This window comes from Scyliorhinus torazame, chromosome 18 (assembly GCF_047496885.1).
Source record: "Scyliorhinus torazame isolate Kashiwa2021f chromosome 18, sScyTor2.1, whole genome shotgun sequence".
NCBI classification, from domain to species: Eukaryota; Metazoa; Chordata; class Chondrichthyes; order Carcharhiniformes; family Scyliorhinidae; genus Scyliorhinus; species Scyliorhinus torazame.
The window spans coordinates 22837006-22857057 of record NC_092724.1 but is presented as its reverse complement, the minus strand read 5'-3'; the positions used below and the strand labels follow the sequence as shown (position 1 = coordinate 22857057).

General features: G+C 51.9%; 1 protein-coding gene across 1 annotated transcript in view; it reads right to left on the bottom strand.

The window, feature by feature from the left end:
- Positions 1–1105: 1105 nt before the first annotated feature.
- Positions 1106–20052, bottom strand: part of tmem59l (transmembrane protein 59-like) — a 45559-nt gene continuing 26612 nt past the window's right edge. The window contains exons 5-8 of the mRNA XM_072482374.1: positions 19504–19633; positions 12283–12400; positions 8841–8958; positions 1106–2211 (exon numbers count right to left, since the gene is read on the bottom strand). Coding sequence (XP_072338475.1) covers positions 2062–2211; positions 8841–8958; positions 12283–12400; positions 19504–19633 — 516 coding nt within the window. The 3' untranslated portion in view covers positions 1106–2061. The remainder of the gene's footprint in view (positions 2212–8840; positions 8959–12282; positions 12401–19503; positions 19634–20052) is intronic.

Below are 20052 nucleotides of genomic sequence, written 5' to 3'. Positions count from 1 at the left end.
GATTTTAAAGTTCTCAACCTTGCTTTCAATCTCTCCATGGTCAGCCCTCACCCCATCTCTGAAATCTCCTCCAGCCCTACAATCCTCCAAGACATTTGCACTCCTCCAATTCTGGCCCCTCGTTTGTACTTGATTTTAATAGCTTCACTCTGGGTGGCCGTGCCTTCAGCTGCTCAGGCCCAAAGCGTCCCTAAACTTCTCCAGCTCTCTTTCCTCCTTAAGACACTTCTTAAAATCGGTGTCTTTGACCAGATTTTTGGTCGACTGATTCTAATATCTCCTTATATAATAACAATCTTTATTGTCACAAGTAGGCTTACATTAACACCGCAATGAAGTTACTGTGAAAATCCCCTAGTCGCCACATTCCGTCCCCTGTTCGGGTACACCGAGGGAGAATTCAGAATGTGCAAATTACTTATGTGACTTGGTGTCAAATTTGATTTGCTGATGCTCCTGCGAGATAGTGTGACAGAGGGCAAATGATTCAGACCAAAGAGGGACAGAGTACGAGAGAGAGAGACAGAGAGAGAACAAATAAACAGAGCAAGCAAGACATTGTCTAAGCTCTAGGCAGTTAAAAAACTTTACAATAAATTAAATTAAAAGTTAAATGGGGAGAAAACCCAAGGGACCTAGTGAACGATGGGACAACTAGCTGCAACACCCAGTGCGATACTAAAGTACTCAGAGCAGATAATTCTCATCTTCCAGCTCTGACCCGGCGGGGGGTGGTGTGTAGAGAATCAGTCAGGGTTCCTACTCTGATCATCACACAGTGGAATGTGTACATGCAGGGACTGCAGGTGAGGACCTGAGAACATTGGGAGACAATTCAGTCCTTGGGGCTGCCTCGAAACTCCATCTCCATTAAAACGGGCTCATCAGCGACGCCTTTCACTGTTGAATAGCTTGCCAATGCTCTCAGGCCACACATGATGAATAATCACTTTGCTGGTGTGCCAGAAGTTTCTTCTTCTCACGGAGTCCCAAAGGCAGCAACAGGCCCCCAAGATTATCAGGAACTGTGATGGATGTACTGCACTTATCAAACCTAGCCTTGGGTGTGGGGGTAACCAGAGGCAACATACAATTCATTTTGGGGGGGGGGGGGGGGGTGACTCAATCAAACAAAACTGGCTCCCTCAGAGTCCTCATCAACATTCAGGAGCTGTTGCTGAATTAACTCTCCCAACACTCACATGGGCAGACAATCACAATATTCCATTTCTTTCCATGTATATTTCCTCTCCTGGTTACAGAAACTCAACAGCCAACCTTTCCTTCCTGTATAAAATCTGCAAAGTCATGGTTGGCGTGGGGGAGGGCAGGAAGAAATGCAACACTTCCAGGTTAGCAGGAAGGCTAATAGATTTGACCCTTGCCTAGTTGAGTTGAAATGAAGCAAAGATAATTCCCCTGGTGTTTTGTCCATCGTCCAACACAGGGTCCCTCTTAAAAGACAATTTATTCCCCAGCCCCATCTCAAAATCATATACTCATCTAAACCCACCTCCTGTAGCTCAGAATCCACGAGTCAAAATCCAACACTCCCTCTCCATAATTCAAGACCAAATGGATCCTCCCTCCTCTCAATAGCCTCCAGTCCAGGAATCCCTTCAAAGTCTCCAAGAGAGACTTGACTCAGATCCCCCTCCCCTAAACTCACTCTGTCACAGTCACAATGACCAAAGATCAAAGTAGGATCCTCCATGACAGGGTCCAAGTCACTGAGAACACGTGGTCAGGTCAGATCGGGGCCACAATAAGGTCGAGAGGGATCTGAAATCTTCCCAGAATCCTGCAAACTCCTCCTTTAGGACTCAAAAGAAAGATTCAGGAATTTGGGATCCTGGGCAGTCTGATGTTTACGTGGTGTCTAAAGGTTTTTCAATCTCCTGTTAGATTCCAGAAAGTGGAATCCAGGAGATTATTTCACTGGGTGACAGTCCTGAATATGAAAGGAGCTATAGGGGAAAACATGTCAATATTTCTCAACTTTGTTCAGAACCTTGAGGAAGTTAGGGCAGGCTTTCTCTTTAATCTGGGAATAGGAAAGTTCTAGATAAGGGTTTTATTCAGATCCACTTTCACAGGCAGAGGTCCCACATCCTCCTCCTCCTGCTCCCTCAGTGACACGGCGATGAGAGCCGTCAATCCATACGAAGGGCTCTTCTCCTCACCCTCCTGATCACCATTAATGCTCAGGGGCTGCAAGTCAATAAGAGAGAGTGACAGACAGACAATAAGCAGAGAGAAATAATGACAAAACCCAATCAAACACTCCCGGACAGGTACAACACAGGATTAGATACAGAGTAAAGGTCCCTCTACACTGTCCCCATCAAATACTCCCAGGACAGGTACAGCACGGAGTTAGATACAGAGTAAAGGTCCCTCTACACTGTCCCCATCAAATACTCCCAGGACAGGTACAGCACGGGGTTAGATACAGAGTAAAGCTCCCTCTACACTGTCCCCATCAAACACTCCCAGGACAGGTACAGCACGGGGTTAGATACAGAGTAAAGGTCCCTCTACACTGTCCCCATCAAATACTCCCAGGACAGGTCCAGCACGGGGTTAGATACAGAGTAAAGCTCCCTCTACACTGTCCCCATCAAACACTCCCAGGACAGGTACAGCACGGGGTTAGATACAGAGTAAAGCTCCCTCTACACTGTCCCCATCAAACACTCCCAGGACAGGTACAACACAGGATTAGATACAGAGTAAAGGTCCCTCTACACTGTCCCCATCAAATACTCCCAGGACAGGTACAGCACGGGGTTAGATACAGAGTAAAGCTCCCTCTACACTGTCCCCATCAAACACTCCCAGGACAGGTACAACACAGGATTAGATACAGAGTAAAGGTCCCTCTACACTGTCCCCATCAAACACTCCCAGGACAGGTACAGCACGGGGTTAGATACAGAGTAAAGCTCCCTCTACACTGTCCCCATCAAACACTCCCAGGACGGGTACAGCACGCGGTTAGATACAGAGTAAAGTTCCCTCTACACTGTCCCCGTCAAACACTCCCAGGACAGGTACAGCACGGGGTTAGATACAGAGTAAAGCTTCCTCTACACTGTCCCCATCAAACACTCCCAGGACAGGTACAGCACGCGGTTAGATACAGAGTAAAGTTCCCTCTACACTGTCCCCGTCAAACACTCCAAGGACAGGTACAGTGTGGAGTTAGATACAGAGTAAATTCCCTCTACACTCCCAGGACAGGTTTGGAGATATCCGCTTGTTGTATAAAGTGATGGTTTAAGGCAGGAAGATCCTGAACTCTGACAGATCTTCAATCAGTATTTACGTCAGCTTATAAAACCGTAGTAAGATTCTTGAGTAATTTTAAAGCACATAGAACATTACAGCGCAGTACAGGCCCTTCGGCCCTCGATGTTGCGCCGACCTGTGAAACCACTCTAAAGCCCATCTACACTATTCCCTTCATGTCCATATGTCTATCCAATGACCATTTGAATGTCCTTAGTGTTGGCGAGTCCACTACTGTTGCAGGCAGGGCATTCCATGCCCTTACTACTCTCTGAGTAAAGAACCTACCTCTGACATCTGTTTTATATCTATCTCCCCTCAATTTAAAGCTATGTCCCCTCGTGCTGGACATCACCATCCGAGGAAAGAGGCTCTCACTGTCCACCCTATCCAATCCTCTGATCATCTTGTCTGCCTCAATTAAATCACCTCTTAACCTTCTTCTCTCTAACAAAAACAGCCTCAAGTCCCTCAGCCTTTCCTCATAAGATCTTCCCTCCATACCAGGCAACATTCTGGTAAATCGCCTCTGCACCCTTTCCAATGCTTCCACATCCTTCCTATAATGCGGCGACCAGAATTGCACGCAATACTCCAAATGCGGCTGCACCAGAGTTTTGTACAGCTGCAACATGACCTCATGGCTCCGAAACTCAATCCCTCTACCAATAAAAGCTAATACACCGTACGCCTTCTTAACAACCCTCTCAACCTGGGTGGCAACTTTCAGGGATCTATGTACATGGACACCGAGATCTCTCTGCTCATTCACACTGCCAAGAATTTTACCATTAGCCCAGTACTCTGTCTTCCTGTTATTCCTTTCAAAATGAACCATCTCACACTTTTCTGCATTAAACTCCATTTGCCACCTCTCAGCCCAGCGCTGCAGCTTATCTATGTCCCTCTGTAACTTGTAACATCCTTCCGCACTGTCCACAACTCCACCAACTTTAGTGTCATCTGCAAATTTACTCACCCATCCTTCTACACCCTCCTCCAGGTCATTTATAAAAATGACAAACAGCAGTGGCCCCAAAACAGATCCTTGTGGTACACCACTAGTAACTGGACTTCAGTCTGAACATTTCCCATCAAGCACCACCCTTTGTCTTCTTCCAGCTAGCCAATTTCTGATCCAAACTGCCAAATCACCCTGAATCCCATGCCTCCATATTTTCTGTAGTAGCCTATCGTGGGGAACCTTATCAAACACTTTACTGAAATCCATATACACCACATCAACTGCTTTACCCTCATCCACCTGTTTGGTCACCTTCTCAAAGAACTCAATAAGGTTTGTGAGGCACGACTTACCCTTCACAAAACCGTGTTGACTATCTCTAATCAAATTATTCCTTTCCAGATGATTATACATCCTATCTCTTATAAACCTTTCCAAGATTTTGCCCACCACAGAAGTAAGGCTCACTGGTCTATAGTTACCTGGGTTGTCTCTACTCCCCTTCTTGAACAAGGGGACAACATTTGCTATCCTCCAGTCTTCTGGCACTCTTCCTGTAGACAAAGATGACTTTAAAGATCAAAGCCAAAGGCTCAGCAATCTCCTTCCCAGAGAATCCTAGGATAAATCCCATCCGGCCCAGGGGACTTATCTATTTTCACACTTTCCAGAATAGCTAACACCTCCTACTTATGAACCTCAAGCCCTTCTAGTCTAGTACCCTGAATCTCAGTATTCTCCTCGACAACATTGTCTTTTTCCTGTGTGAATACTGATGAAAAGTATTCATTTAGCACCTCTCCTATCTCCTCGGACTCCAAGCACAACTTCCCACTACTGTCCTTGACTGGCCCTACTCTTACCCTAGTCATTCGTTTATTCCTGACATATCTATAGAAAGCTTTAGGGTTATCCTTGATCCTACCTGCCAAAGACTTCTCATGTCCCCTCCTGGCTCTTCTTAGCTGTCTCTTTAGGTCCTTCCTAGCTAACTTGTAACTCTTGAGCGCCCTAACTGAACCTTCATGTCTCATCTTTACATAAGCCTCCTTCTTCCTCTTGACAAGTGTTTCGACTGCTTTAGTAAACCACGGTTCCCTTGCTCGACCACTTCCTCCCTGCCTGACAGGTACATACTTATCAAGGACACGCAGTAGCTGTACCTTGAACAAGCTCCACATTTCCATTGTGCCCATCCCCTGCAGTTTTCCTCTCCATCCGATGCATCCTAAGTCTTGCCTCATCGCATCATAATTGCCTTTCCCCCAGATATAACTCTTGCCCTGCGGTATATACCTATCCCTTTCCATCACTAAAGTAAACGTAATCGAATTGTGGTCACTATCACCAAAGTGCTACCTCTAGCACTATCACTACCTCCAAATCTAACACCTGTTCTGGTTCATTACCCAGTATCAAATCCAATATGGCCTCGCCTCTCGTTGGCCTATCTACATACTGTGTCAGGAAACCCTCCTGCACACATTGGACAAAAACGGACCCATCTAAAGTACTCGAACTATAGCATTTCCAGTCAATATTTGGAAAGTTAAAGTCCCCCATAACAACTACCCTGTTCCTTTTGCTCCTATCCAGAATCATCTTTGTATTCCTTTCCTCTACATCTCTGGAACTTTTCGGAGGCCTATAGAAAATCCCTAACAGGGTGACCTCTCCTTTCCGGTTTCTAACCTCAGCCCATACTACCTCAGTAGACGAGTCCTCATCGAGTCTCTCCCAGAATGGAAGTGATTGTGTTCCCACCTCACTATAGAAATATAGTGCCTCTCCTTTTGGGAACTAGATTATAAAAGTAATATAGAGAAGGTGCAACAAATTCATAGGCGGAGAGGTTATAAGCATCAGGAAAGGCTGAACAGGCTGGAGTGCCTTTCTCTGAGAGATTACTGAGAGGAGGCCAGAGAGAGAGCTTTAAAAAGATGAAGGACTTTGTTCAGGTAAACATAGACAATGGGCAAAAATTCTCCGCCTCCCGACGCCACAAACGCGAACAGCGACTGGGTGGACAATGGGGCGTCTGAGCAAAATCGAGGACTGTGCTCGGTGCGGATTCGGGCGCCATGGTCTGATCCCTCGCTGGTGACGATAACGAGGTGCGCCCCCGTGCCAGCGCGGCCATGCAATGCCGGCATTTTCATTCATTTACATGGGATTAGCGGGTTGGACACACTATGCTCCTCCCTTCCGCGATGCTCCGCTCCCCTCAGGCGGAAGTCTCGCGGGTGTTAATTACTACAAGTATTTACAAACATGGATTGGGCGCCAGGGCTGCGGAGGGGGAGCAGGAGGCTAAACAAGCATTGGGGAAGAATCTGGTGAGCACCACACAGCTGCTGGTGCACATCAGGTGGAGGCAGGAATCCCCAGGCGAGGCAGCAGTCGGAGGTCTGCTGGATCCCAGGACCCAGCCTGGTGCTGAGCCTGAGGAAGAGGTCATTCCGCAGCTGATGGAGGCGTTAGGGAGCAGCCGGGACATTCAGAGGGAGATGTCAGCAACACTCCAGCAGATCCATAGCCGCTTGGAGGACTCCCAGAGACCACGGGTGCAGGAGATGATGCCAGCAATATGTGGCACTGAGGCCAACACTGCTAGGGTGGTGACCGCAGCGGAGAGCCCGGTGCACAACATCAGCACCGTTAGTGAAGGTGTCCAAGGCGGCGCGCAGTAGGTGACGCCCATGGCTGAGGGTTTTGGCAGAATGTCCGATTTGCTGGGGGGTGTCACCCAGCACCAGGCTGATGAGGTTCTGTGGGACGTGTCCCGCTCTCAGATGGGAATGGCTGAGGTGCTGCAGAGCTTGTCCCAGTTGCAGGTGGGCATTGCCGAGGCGCTGCAGAGCGTGGCCCAATCACGGAGCAGCATCGCCGAGGGTGGCGACACGATGGTGCAACCATGGGGAACCGCCAGGACTGGCAGAGCCAGATGATACAGGGGAAGCCCAGGCTCGAACCAGCTGCCTCTCCAACCCAAGGTGAACCCCAGGGCCCTATGGGCACCGAGCGGGCGGAGCAGGCACCGGGTTCCTGGAGTGTCGACAGTGGCCTCCTGCTCCCCGACCTCCACCCCTCTGGTGAGGCCGCGTCTCACAGCCAGCACATGGGACAGGGTGGCACGGCTGTACATGTGCCACCGACAAGTGCGCCAGGACACTACGGCACCAGAGCCCCCCCCCCGCCAGGGGCATTGAAGGCCACAGGACGAGGTAAGAAGCTGGCTGCCTACGCCTTTGATGTGCATCCTGGGGACACAACTCGACGTAGTGGTAGAGCTAGGAAGGCACAGAGGATCACTGAGGACACCGGGGGAAGCAGTGAGTGGGGGTTGGGGGAGAGTTGGAAATTGTTAGGCACAATAAACAGCCTTGCGCACAACCTGTATGATGCCTCTGTCATTTTCTTCTGCAATGCGGGCCGACCTCTGAACCCTTAGACCATCTCTCCAGGACTTACCCACTCTCCGGCCGTGGACATGTCCCCGGAGCTGTGTGCCATCCCCTGGGTGTTCGGATGTTGGCTGCTGCATGCGTGGTGGTGCCTCCCGTAGTGTTCAAGCACCGTGTCCAGGCATCAAAGTGTGATTGGGATGCGAGGCAATGACTTCCACATGCTACATGGCCCGCCTACCCACGGGAATCCACTTGGGTTGTGTGAAGTGCTCCCTTAACCACAATTACCAATTCCCTATTATCGACAGCCTTCAGCCGCACGGCCAGAGGCCTTGGCAGTCGGTGAGAGCTATGGGTGATCGGTGGGGCAGACGGGCAAGGACAAGGGTTGCCCGCCAGAACGGGTACACAGGATCCAGGATGGCATAATGGTGATGAGTGCAGTTGCCCCCCCCGGTTGCTCTCCCCATCCTCCCATGGCTCCCCACCTGTGCGGAGGGTCCCCCCACTCCCTCGCTGAGCACTGTGGTTGCTCCGGGCTCTTAGCCTGTGAGCAAAGATGGTTACTCACCTCCTCGGCTGCCCACAGAAGCCCTTCCACCAGGTTCACGCTGGGGAGGCTGCTGAATGATGGGAGGCCGTTGGATATGGAGTGGCTCCCGTTAATTGTATGAAAATAGCGTTTTAAGTGGTGATAATTGCTTTCTTGCCATGCTACAGCAGAGATCCCGATTTCCCCGATTGGGAGGCGGGCCGGTTGCATTGCAAACTGTTTGGCGCCTGGCGCGGTTCCCATTTTTGGCCTCTCTCGCTATTCACTGGCCTTGTTTCGCTCGAGCGAGAGCGTAATGAGGCTGGAGAATCGCGCCATCAGAATTTCACCCAATGTTTCCACTCACAGGGTAAGACGAGATCGTCACTAGTAAATCCAATAGGAATTTCATGAGACACGTCTTTAGCCGGAGAGTGGGGGGAATGTGGAACTCGCTCCCACAGGGAGTGGTTAGATATGTTTAAGGAGAAAGCTCGATAAACACATGGGGAAAAAGGGATAGAAGGAAATGCTGAGAGGGTGAGATATGGAAGGATGAGAAGAAGCTCAATTGGAGCCTGAATGCTACCATAGAACAGAAGGGCTGAATGGCCTTTTTCTGTGCCATGAATTCTATATCACTCACCTGTGACTTCATGTGTTGCTCTGGGGCAGTTACTAAACTGGCACAACTGAGCCACAACATCACCAAGATAGAGAGAACTAGGCAAGCTGCCAGAATCCAGCGGGGAAGCCCAGAGCGCCTGTAATAGGAAAGGCAAAGGACAGGTCAGAATGGCTGTAACCTACTCTCCTACCCACTTACTAAGATGAGAGAGGAACAATACGCCGCCATCAGCTATACACCCCAGACACATTTATGTGTCAGAAGCTTCACTCCAGACACTTGTGAGATAATCCAGGCTGACACTACACGCAAAGCACTGAGGGGTGCTGTACTGTCAGAGGGTCAGTACTGAGGGAGCGCTACACTGTCAGAGGGTCAGTGCTGAGGGAGTGCTGCACTGTCAGAGGGTCAGTACTGAGGGAGTGCTGCACTGTCAGAGGGTCAGTACTGAGGGAGCGCTACACTGTCAGAGGGTCAGTACTGAGGGAGTGCTGCACTGTCAGAGGGTCAGTACTGAGGGAGTGCTGCACTGTCAGAGGGTCAGTACTGAGGGAGTGCTGCACTGTCAGAGGGTCAGTACTGAGGGAGTGCTGCACGTCAGAGGGTCAGTACTGAGGGAGTGCTGCACTGTCAGAGGGTCAGTACTGAGGGAGTGCTGCACTGTCAGAGGGTCAGTACTGAGGGAGGCTGCACTGTCAGAGGGTCAGTACTGAGGGAGGCTGCACTGTCAGAGGGTCAGTACTGAGGGAGCGCTGCACTGTCAGAGGGTCAGTACTGCGGGAGTGCTGCATTGTCGGACGGTCAGTACTGAGGGAGTGCTGCACTGTCAGAGGGTCAGTACTGAGGGAGTGCTGCACTGTCAGAGGGTAAGTACTGAGGGAGCGCTGCACTGTCAGAGGGTCAGTACTGCGGGAGTGCTGCATTGTCGGACGGTCAGTACTGAGGGAGTGCTGCACTGTCAGAGGGTCAGTACTGAGGGAGTGCTGCACTGTCAGAGGGTCAGTACTGAGGGAGCGCTGCACTGTCAGAGGGTCAGTACTGAGGGTCAGTGCTGCACTGTCAGAGGGTCAGTACTGAGGGAGGGCTGTATTGTCAGAGGGTCAGTACTGAGGGAGTGCTGCACTATCAGAGGGTCAGTACTTAGGGAGTGCTGCACTGTCCGAGGGTCAGTACTGAGGGATTGCTCTACTGTTAGAGGGTCAGTACTGAGGGAGTGCTGCACTGCCAGAGGGTCAGTACTGAGGGAGGGCTGTATTGTCAGAGGGTCAGTACTGAGGGAGGGCTGCACTGTCAGAGGGTCAGTACTGAGGGAGTGCTGCACTGTCAGAGGGTCAGTACTGAGGGAGAGCTGCATTGTCTGAGGGTCAATGCTGCACTGTCAGAGGGTCAGTGCTGAGGGAGTGCTGTATTGTCAGAGGGTCAATACTGAGGGAGTGCTGCACTGTCAGAGGGTCAGTACTGAGGGAGTGCTGCACTGTCAGAGGGTCAGTACTGAGGGAGCGTTGCACTGTCAGAGGGTCAGTACTGAGGGAGTGCTGCACTATCAGAGGGTCAGTACTGAGGGAGGCTGCACTGTCAGAGGGTCAGTACTGAGGGAGCGCTGCACTGTCAGAGGGTCAGTACTGCGGGAGTGCTGCATTGTCGGACGGTCAGTACTGAGGGAGTGCTGCACTGTCAGAGGGTCAGTACTGAGGGAGTGCTGCACTGTCAGAGGGTCAGTACTGAGGGAGCGCTGCACTGTCAGAGGGTCAGTACTGAGGGAGTGCTGCATTGTCTGAGGGTCAGTGCTGAGGGAGTGCTGCACTGTCAGAGGGTCAGTACTGAGGGAGCGCTGCACTGTCAGAGGGTCAGTACTGAGGGAGTGCTGCATTGTCTGAGGGTCAGTGCTGAGGGAGTGCTGCACTGTCAGAGGGTCAGTGCTGAGGGAGGGCTGTATTGTCAGAGGGTCAGTACTGAGGGAGGGCTGCACTGTTAGAGGGTCAGTACTGAGGGAGTGCTGCACTGTCAGAGGGTCAGTACTGAGGGAGTGCTGCATTGTCAGAGGGTCAGTGCTGAGGGAGGGCTGTATTGTCAGAGAGTCAGTACTGAGGGAGAGCTGCACTGTCAGAGGGTCAGTACTGAGGGAGTGCTGCACTGTCTGAGGGTCTGTGCTGAGGGAGTGCTGCACTGTCAGAGGGTCAGTGCTGAGGGAGTGCTGCACTGTCAAGAGGGTCAGTACTGAGGGAGGGCTGTATTGTCAGAGGGTCAGTACTGAGGGAGGGCTGCACTGTTAGAGGGTCAGTACTGAGGGAGTGCTGCACTGTCTGAGGGTCTGTGCTGAGGGAGTGCTGCACTGTCAGAGGGTCTGTGCTGAGGGAGTGCTGCACTGTCACAGGGTCAATACTGAGGGAACACTGCACTGTTGGAGGGTTAGTACTGAGGGAATGCTGCACTGTTGCGGTTGCTATCTTTTGGATAAAACCAAGGTACTGCTGTACCTCTCTCATGGATGTAAAAGGTCCCATGGCAACTGTCTTGAAGAAGAGAGTTCTCTCGATATTGAAACAACATGACTGTACACTGCAGTCTCACGGCGCCGAGGTCCCAGGTTTGATCCCGGCTCTGGGTCACTGTCCGTGTGGAGTTTGCACATTCTCCCCGTGTTTGCGTGGGTTTCACCCCCACAACCCAAAGATGTGCAGGGTAGGTGGATTGGCCACGCTAAATTGCCCCTTAATTGGGTACTCTAAATTTCTCCAAATAAAAAAAGGAATATGCACCGGGACTGAAAGGGGAATCTCAATGGGCTCACTGACTGTCAATGCTGGAGTTCCCAATGTGTGCTTCTGTCCAGTGAAGTCCTGAAGTACAGCTTGATCCTGGAAACTGTCAGTCTGCCCCCCACACACTCGGCAGAGCCCCTGACATTGCAGTGGGTCAGTATCAGGAGGTGCTGGTGGGATCCCAGGTTCGATTCCCAGCTAGGGTCACTCTGTGCGGAGTCTGCACGTTCTCCCCGTGTCTGCGTGGGTTTCCTCCAGGCGCTCCGGTTTCCTCCCACAAGTCCCGAAAGACATGCTTGTTAGGTAATTTGGACATTCTGAATTCTCCCTCCGTGTATCCAAACAGGCGCCAGAATGTGGACTCGGGGATTTTCACAGTAACTTAACGTAAAACTAATTTTAAAACTAAGATTATTACTTAATCGTCCAGTTGACCCTTTCCCCACCAACTTTCGTCGCACAATCTAATAATCAACAGTCTTTGTTTTGGAAAGAGAGATAAATGGGGTAACAATCCAAACAGGTCAGAGTTACAATACTCGGATTGGACAGGTGCGGGGGCGGTAAAGAAAGAGAGAGTGTTGCCCGCATTGGGCAGATACGCAACCTCTGTGGGTTTGACAGTTAGGTAATTACGATACCTTTAAACCCGGGTCTGACTCCTGCCAATGTTGAGCCTTTACAATGAGCTCTCGTACCGTGACATGCAGCCCAGGAAGTCGTGTTGAGACTGTGACGCATCTCGATGTGCAAGTGCCTGTTTGAAGATCGGCTCTGGTTTCTCATTGGCTGTCCTCTCTGCACCTTGATGTACAACTGCAAGCAATGGGAAACATTCTGAGGTAGCGTCTACGCTCCCAGTTAGCAGACTGCCTGTGGGATCTGTGGTGAGGGGGGTGGGTACGCACATACACACGCACACACACAGTGTAAACATCTATAAAGGAATCTTAGCCTTGGGCAGGCCTGAGTCAGGCACAGCTCAGCGCAGACCAAAAAAAGATTAATTAGAGTTCTCAATTGTGTCTTTTTTATTGAAGATTTTTCATTTTTAATAATAAATTTATAGCAAAACTAATATCACAAACAACGGAGGCAACACAAAACAGTATAACAAAAGCATAACCAACCATATAAATCTCATCCAAAAGAAAAAAGTAAAACAACACCCCCCCCCACCCCAACAACTGATGGTGACAAACTCCTTAAAGAAAGAAATGATTGACTGCCATCTCGGCAAAATCCTTCAACCGACCCCCAGCTGGTGTCCTTTAAAAAAAATAAAATTAGAGTACCCAATTATTTGTTCCAATTAAGGGGCAATTTAGCGTGGCCAATCCACCTAACCTGAACATCTTTGGGTTGTGGGGGCGAAACCCACGCAACACGGGTAAAATATGCAAACTCCACACGGACAGTGACCCAGGGACGGGATCGAACCTGGGACCTCGGCGGCGTAGTCCCAGTGCGAACCACTGCGACACCGAGCTGCCCCCCCCCCCCCCCCGCGCTGGTGTACGTGACCTTTTCCAGATGCAGAAACTCCATGAGGTCACTCAACCAGACCGAGGTGGAGTAGGAGATCTCCACCCCAGCAGAACTGGCCTCCAGGCTATCAATGAGGCAAAGGGGAGGACGTGGCCGTCACCCCCATTTGCGGTGAGTCCGACACCCCGAAAATGGCCACCAAAAGGACGAGGCACCAGATTAATGTTCAGAATCTCAGACATGGTGCTAAAGAAGGAGGCCCAAAAGCTTGGGACACAACCAGAAGATATGGATGTGGTTGGCCAGGCCTCCGGAACACCGCTTCCACTTGCTTTCTACCCCTGGGGAAAAAAAATTCTTCCTTGCCTTAGTTAGATGAGTCGTGTGATCAGGCTGACCATACAAGGAGGATGTGGAGTTTACCCAGTTTAGGGCCTCACTCCAAACTCCCTTATCCAAAATAGGTCCCAAATCCCCCTCCCACTTCGCTTTCACCTCATCCACAGGGGCCAATTCCACTGACAGGATCTGGCTGTAGACACCTGGGGCGAAATTCTCCCCCAACGGCGCGATGTCCGCCGACTGGCGCCAATCAGACGGGCATCGCGCCGGCCCAAAGGTGCGGAATGCTCCGCATCTTTGGCGGCCTAGCCCCAACATTGAGGGGCTAGGCCGATGCCGGAGGGATTTCCGCCCCACCAGCTGGCGGAAATGGCGTTTGTTGCCCCGCCAGCTGGCGCGGAAATGTGGCGCATGCGCGGGAGCGTCAGCGGCCGCTGAAAGTTTCCTGCGCATGCGCAGTGGGGAGAGTCTCTTCCGCCTCCGCCATGGTGGAGGCCGTAACGGAGGCGGAAGGGAAAGTGTGCCCCCACGGCACAGGCCCGCCCGCGGATCGGTGGGTCCCGATCGCGGGCCAGGCCACCGTGGGGGCACCCCCTGGGGTCAGATCACCCCGCGCCCCCCCCCCCCCCCCCCCCCCCAGGACCCCGGAGCCCGCCCACGCCGCCTGGTCCTGCCGGTAAATACCAGGTTTGATTTACGCCGGCGGGACAGGCAATTTCTGGGCGGGACTTCGGCCCATCCGGGCCGGAGAATTGAGCCGGGGGTCCTGCCAACCGGCACGGCCCGATTCCCGCCCCCGCCCAATCTCCGGCGGGGGGTCGGAGAATGACGCCCCTGAAATCTAATCCCCTTATTGAATCGGACGTACTCCCCAATGGCCACAGACGTACGCCTGCAAAACTCCAAATCCACAGGGAAAAAGAACAAGAATTCCTTATCTCTTGGGTGTAAATATCACCACGGATTCCCCCCCCCCTCAGCATCTGTTGCATAAAAGCTAACAGTACCTTACTACCCCCAATGGACCCAATGACTTTGGCCTAGAGCGATCCAGGCTAGGATCAAGACCACAATTTAAATCCCCCCCCAAAAACCACCTGATGTTTGTCCAGGTCAGGAATGGAAGAATAAATGCAGTATTATCCCAATTCGGTGCAGGGACATTGACCAATGTGCCCACTAACGACCCGGTGACCATTACGTGCCTGCCATAAGGATCTGTGACAGTCTTAACAGCCGATAAAATAACCCTTTTTTTGTTTTAAATCAAAATTGCCCCTCCCCGTGCCCTACTGTCAAAGCCCGAATTAAATACCTGGCTCACCCACCCCTCCTGCAATCGGATTCCTTATTCACAAATGAGTCTCCTGCAAAAACAACGCATCAGCCCACACTAGGTGAGCAAAAAACTCTTGGCCTTTTCACCGGGCTCCCCAACCCCCTTACATTCCAGGTGACCAACCAAATCGCCCACCCCAACTCACAGTCACTTCCCCCGAAAGAGATTGTCAAACACCTGGTCAGAGAGTGGAGGCCCAAGGCCCACTCAGGATGGCTGCCCCATCCACTCACAATGTGAAACAAAGAAAATTCGATAGTCACCGTCAGTGAACTAACGCTCCCCTCTCCTCGCTCCACCCCTCGCCTCTCTCCACCCCTGAACAACATCCCTCCCAAATGTGCATATTGATTACACAAAAACGAACAATACCCCCTCTTAACTAACCCCAACAAACAAAAACGCGAGGCTCATTAAACCAAGCAAAACTGGTCCAACAAGCTGCAGCCCCTCCCCCCATCTCGCTCTGGTTCGCTAGCTAAATTTACTGCTAGCCCCCACCGAGGGTAGAGAAAAGAAAAAGAAAATATTACTGCCCGAACCGGGTATAAAAAGTAAAAATAAACCAGCACCCCTACCAAGGCCAAATTCCCAACAGGAGTTATATATTTCCAACAATGTTACATAAAGCCAAACTCCTCAGAACAAGAACAATAACAAACATACAACATGTAAAACCATCCCACCCAAGAACAAAATATTACCAACAGAGGTGTACAAGACACCCCACCCTTCCTCATCCATAACAATAAAAGCTCCCACAGAGCTCAATTAACTCGAACCAAGTCCATGTCTCTGAATAAAGCCTCCTCCGGCATTTCAAAATAATAGTCCTTCGACTCATAGGTAACCCTCCGCCTCGTCAGGTATACCACCTCAAACCAACCTCCTTCCTTGTATAAAGCGACCTTTGCCTTATTGAAGGCCGCCCGCTTCCTCGCCAGCTCCGCTCCGACATCTTGGTAATCCTGACAAGGTTACCTTCTCACTTCCAATCTTGGTGTTCCTTGACTCACTTCAGGACCCACTCCTTCTCCTGAAAGCGGTGTCATTGCCCGTGGTGGTTCGTTCAGTCAGGGCCTCTGCCAGAGTGTCTGATGGGCCCTGCCTAACTCTGGAGGGGGCGCGTGTCCGCTCTCCCCCGTTATCTTCCCACATCTGCGAGAAATACACCGTGGGAGTTGGGCCCTCCACACCCTCCCGCAGCCCCATGACTCTGAGGTTCTGTCCCTTTGACTGATTCTCAAGGTCTCGCCTCTCCTGCCGCCAGGGAGACCACAGCCTCCAGCGAGGCAATTTGCTCACCGTGTCTCGACACAGCCTTCTCCAGGCCCTCCAACTCCTCACCATGCTCCTTCGCCGCCTTGGCCACCTTCTCCAGCTTCGCTCGGATGGGACCCAGAGCCTCCTCGATCGACTTTCGAACATCACCTTTCACTGTTTCCCAAATTGCTGATTGAACTCTGTCGTCGCTGACATACCGGTAAGCATGTCCGCTGTGATCGGAACGCCTGCAGATGCCTCCGCCATTTTCTGTACTCAGGAGCCATGCAACGCCTCAGAGGCTGTTGACGAATTCCTGTCCACAGGCTACTTACCTCCAGTCTTTCTTGGCGTTCTCCAGATACAGACTCCGTATAGCTTAGGATGGATGGGTTTTTTTTTTCTAAAAGAACACCCCAGAAATCGGACAAAAAACGGCCAAAAAAATAAGTACCCCAGTGGGAGCTACTTAGTGCACGACCTCTCCTGACAGGTCACCACCGCTAGAGTCAACTTTGTACCAAGTAAAGCAAGTAATTCTGCATCTGTGCTGGCTTCTCTCTGTGAGTCCGCAGTGAAACAGTGACATCCCTCCCGCTCACCCCCCTCGATAAGTGAGATTAAACAATGCTGGCTGGCCGTGTGTTGAAGCTGTCGATCACAGCCCAGTAAAATCAACTTCACATTGATATTAACGAAAGGCTTGCAGATCAAAGATCTGGGGGGGGTTAAACCCAGCTGACTGGTTTTCTCTTTCTGGGAATTGACAGGTGCTGCTTCCTCTGCCTGAGCCATTACGTGTACTGGCACAGCTAAATTTTAAAGCAGTGATTTTTTTTTTTCACTGTCTCTGTCTGGACTGCTCTCTAGCTTCCAGGCAGGGTCTCTGTAATGTGGGGGCTTCCAGTCAGGGGTCTCTGTAATGGGGGCCTTCCAGAGAGTTGGCTCTGGAATGGGGGGCTTCCAGAGAGGGTTCTCTATAATGGGGGTCTTCCAGAGAGGGGTCTCTGTAATGGGGTGGGGGAGGGGAGTAGGGGGGGGGGGGGGGTTGTTCCAGGCAGGGGTCTCAGTAATGGTGGGGGTGGGGGGGTGGTGGGGAGATTCCAGGCAGGGGTCTCTGTAATGGTGTGGGGGGGGGGGGGGGGGATTCCAGGCAGGGGTCTCTGTAATGGGGGGTGGTGGGGGGATCCAGGCGGGGGTCTCTGTAATGCGGGGAAGTTTCTGGTGGAGTTCTCTCATATGAGGAGGTCTCTGGTGGTGGGGGGTGGGGGGGGGGGGTTGTGTCTCTGAAATGAGGGGGTTCTGCTGGGGGTCTCATAGGGCGGTCTCTGATGCGAGCCTCTGCAATGGTGGTCTCTGGCGGTGGGGGTCATGTCACTCTTGTACTGTGGGGCGACCAAGAAAATTGCATGTTGTGGGGAGTGGGGAGGTGGGCAGAATTGCGTTGCGGGGCTGCCCAGCTACTGGACCTCGTTAGTGGGCCACCCACTCAAAATGGCGGCCCGGTAGCGGGATTTGTGAGGGAATCTCTCGCAATTCTCGCCATTTATACATTTGTATGGTAAGGGATGGTGAATCGCCTCTGGTTCTAGGCTCCGCATCAATCAGAGGCAATTTTTCTCCAGCAGGAGAACATAATCTCCCCAACGAGAATTTCAGCCTCTGTAATCAGGAAATTATAGTTTATTCAATCTTTTTTTCGAATTAAGGGGCAATTTAGTGTGGCCAATTCAACTACCCTGCACATCTTTTTGGGTTGTGGGGGTGAGACTCACGGAGACACGGGGAGAATGTGCAAACTCCACACGGTCAGTGATCCGGGGCTGGGATCGAACCCGGGTCCTCAGCGGCGTGAGGCAGCAGTGCTAACCATTGCGCCGCCATGCCATCTGGGCATATACGGCTATATCCTCTCAGCGGAGTCAGCTCCATTTAATGAGGTGAGGGTGAAAGGGAAGGTGTGGGGGCAGCATGGTGGCACAGTGGGTTAGCATTGCTGCCTCACGCGCCGAGGTCCCAGGTTCGATCCCTGGCTCTGGGCCACTGTCCGTGTGGAGTTTGCACATTCTCCCCGTGTTTGGGTGGGTTTCGCCCCCACAACCCAAAGGTGTGCAGGGTAGGTGGATTGGCCACTCTAAATTGTCCCTTAATTGGAAACAATTAATTGGGCACAATTAATTGGGCACTCTAAATTTATTTAAAAAAAAGAAATGGGAGGGTGAATTGGGTCCCATTCTGGGTGGTGAGGTGTGGAGTGAGACCTTTCACAGGGTCAACTGGGCAGCACAAGTGGCTAGCACTGTGGCTTCGCAGGGCCACGGTCCCAGGTTCAATTCCCCGCTGGGACACTGTCTGTGCGGAGTCTGCATGTTCTCCCCGTGTCTGCGTGGGTTTCCTCCGGTTTCCTCCCACAGTCCAAAGACGTGCAGATTAAAAGTGGATTGGCCATGATAAACTGCCCTTAGTATCCAAAAAGGTTCGGAGGGGTTTTGGGGTTACAGGGATAGGGTGGAAGTGAGGGCTTAAGTGGGTCGGTGCAGACTTGATGGGCCGAATGGCCTCCTTTTGCACTGTATGTTCTATGTTCTAACTCCACATCTTCATTTGCTTGGCTAAGTTTGATTCAATTCAAGGTGGTGATCTGGATGCATTTGACTAAAGCGAGGATGAGCCGATTTTTTGATGGGTGGAGGATAAATGTGAGCGTTGCTGACTCGGCCGGCTAACCACACTCATATGGCCTGGTCTTGTCCCAAGTTGGTAAGTCTCAGTGCCTCTTTCTTTAATATCAAGTCGGAGATACTCAATGTTGATTTGGTTCCATGTCTGAAGATGGTAATATTTGGGGTGTTACACTCGCCGGTGCTTCAGACGGGAGTGACGGTGGATTTCCTTGCCTTCGCCTTGTTAATAGCCCTTGAAGAGTTCTGCTTGGGTGGAGGCCTCCTACTCCACCCAGCGCCTCGGTCTGGTTGGTGATCTCATATCTTTTCTACATTTGGAGAAGGTTAAGTTCACCATTAGAGGGCCAGTGGAGACGTTCTAACTAAGATGGCAGCTATTCATTTCCTTTTTAAGGAGCTAGTCACCATCAGCTGTTCGGGGGGATTGGTTTAGTTTTTTGGGTTGTAGTTAACATGAGTATTTGCAGGGCAGCACGGCGGCGCAGGGGTTAGCACTTCAGCCTCACGCCGCTGAGGACCCGGGTTCGATCCCGGCTCTGGGTCACTGTCCGTGTGGAGTTTGCACATTCTCCCCATGTCTGCGTGGGTTTCACCCCCACAACCCAAAGATGTGCAGGGTTGGTGGATTGGCCACGCTAAATTAGTTGTTTAAAATTTTCAGATTAAACAAAAACATCCAAAACAATGAGGTAAAATTACACAATAGAAGAAAGAAACAATATTAAACCCGACATTAAAATCTTTTAATAAAAATATTTTAAAAAATTGTTCCAGAATTTGTCCCCATTGCCTCGTCAGCTCACCTGTCCGTGGTTTCAGCGTTCCAGGCTCCAGTTCCTGGTGATTGTTGGGAATCCAGTGCTGGGAAATCTCCCCCACATTGGACTGCATGGCCTGTAACTCTGGAGGAGGGAACTCCATTTCTGGGTGAGCCTAATGGGGCAAGAAAACAGATATTAAAGGGAAATAATAAAGAGAGGGAATGGGGAGGAGGGCGGCCAGGGAGAAGGTGGAAAGGATGGGCAAAGAAGGGAGAGAGGGAGAGGGGGCGGGAGTGGAGTGGGGGCGGGGGTGGAGCGGGGCCGGGGGTGGAGCGGGAGCGGGGGGTGGGGGTGGTGCGGGGGTGGAGCGGGGGGCGGGGGTGGCGGGGGTGGAGCGGGTGGCGGGGGTGGAGCGGGAGGCGGGGGCGGGGGGGCGGGGGTGGAGCGGGGGTGAGAGGGCGAGGGCGGGCGAGGGCGAGGGCGGGCGAGGGCGAGGGCGGGCGAGGGCGAGGGCGAGGGCGGGCGAGGGCGAGGGCGGGAGAGGGCGAGGGCGAGGGCGGGAGAGGGCGAGGGCGGGAGAGGGCGAGAGAG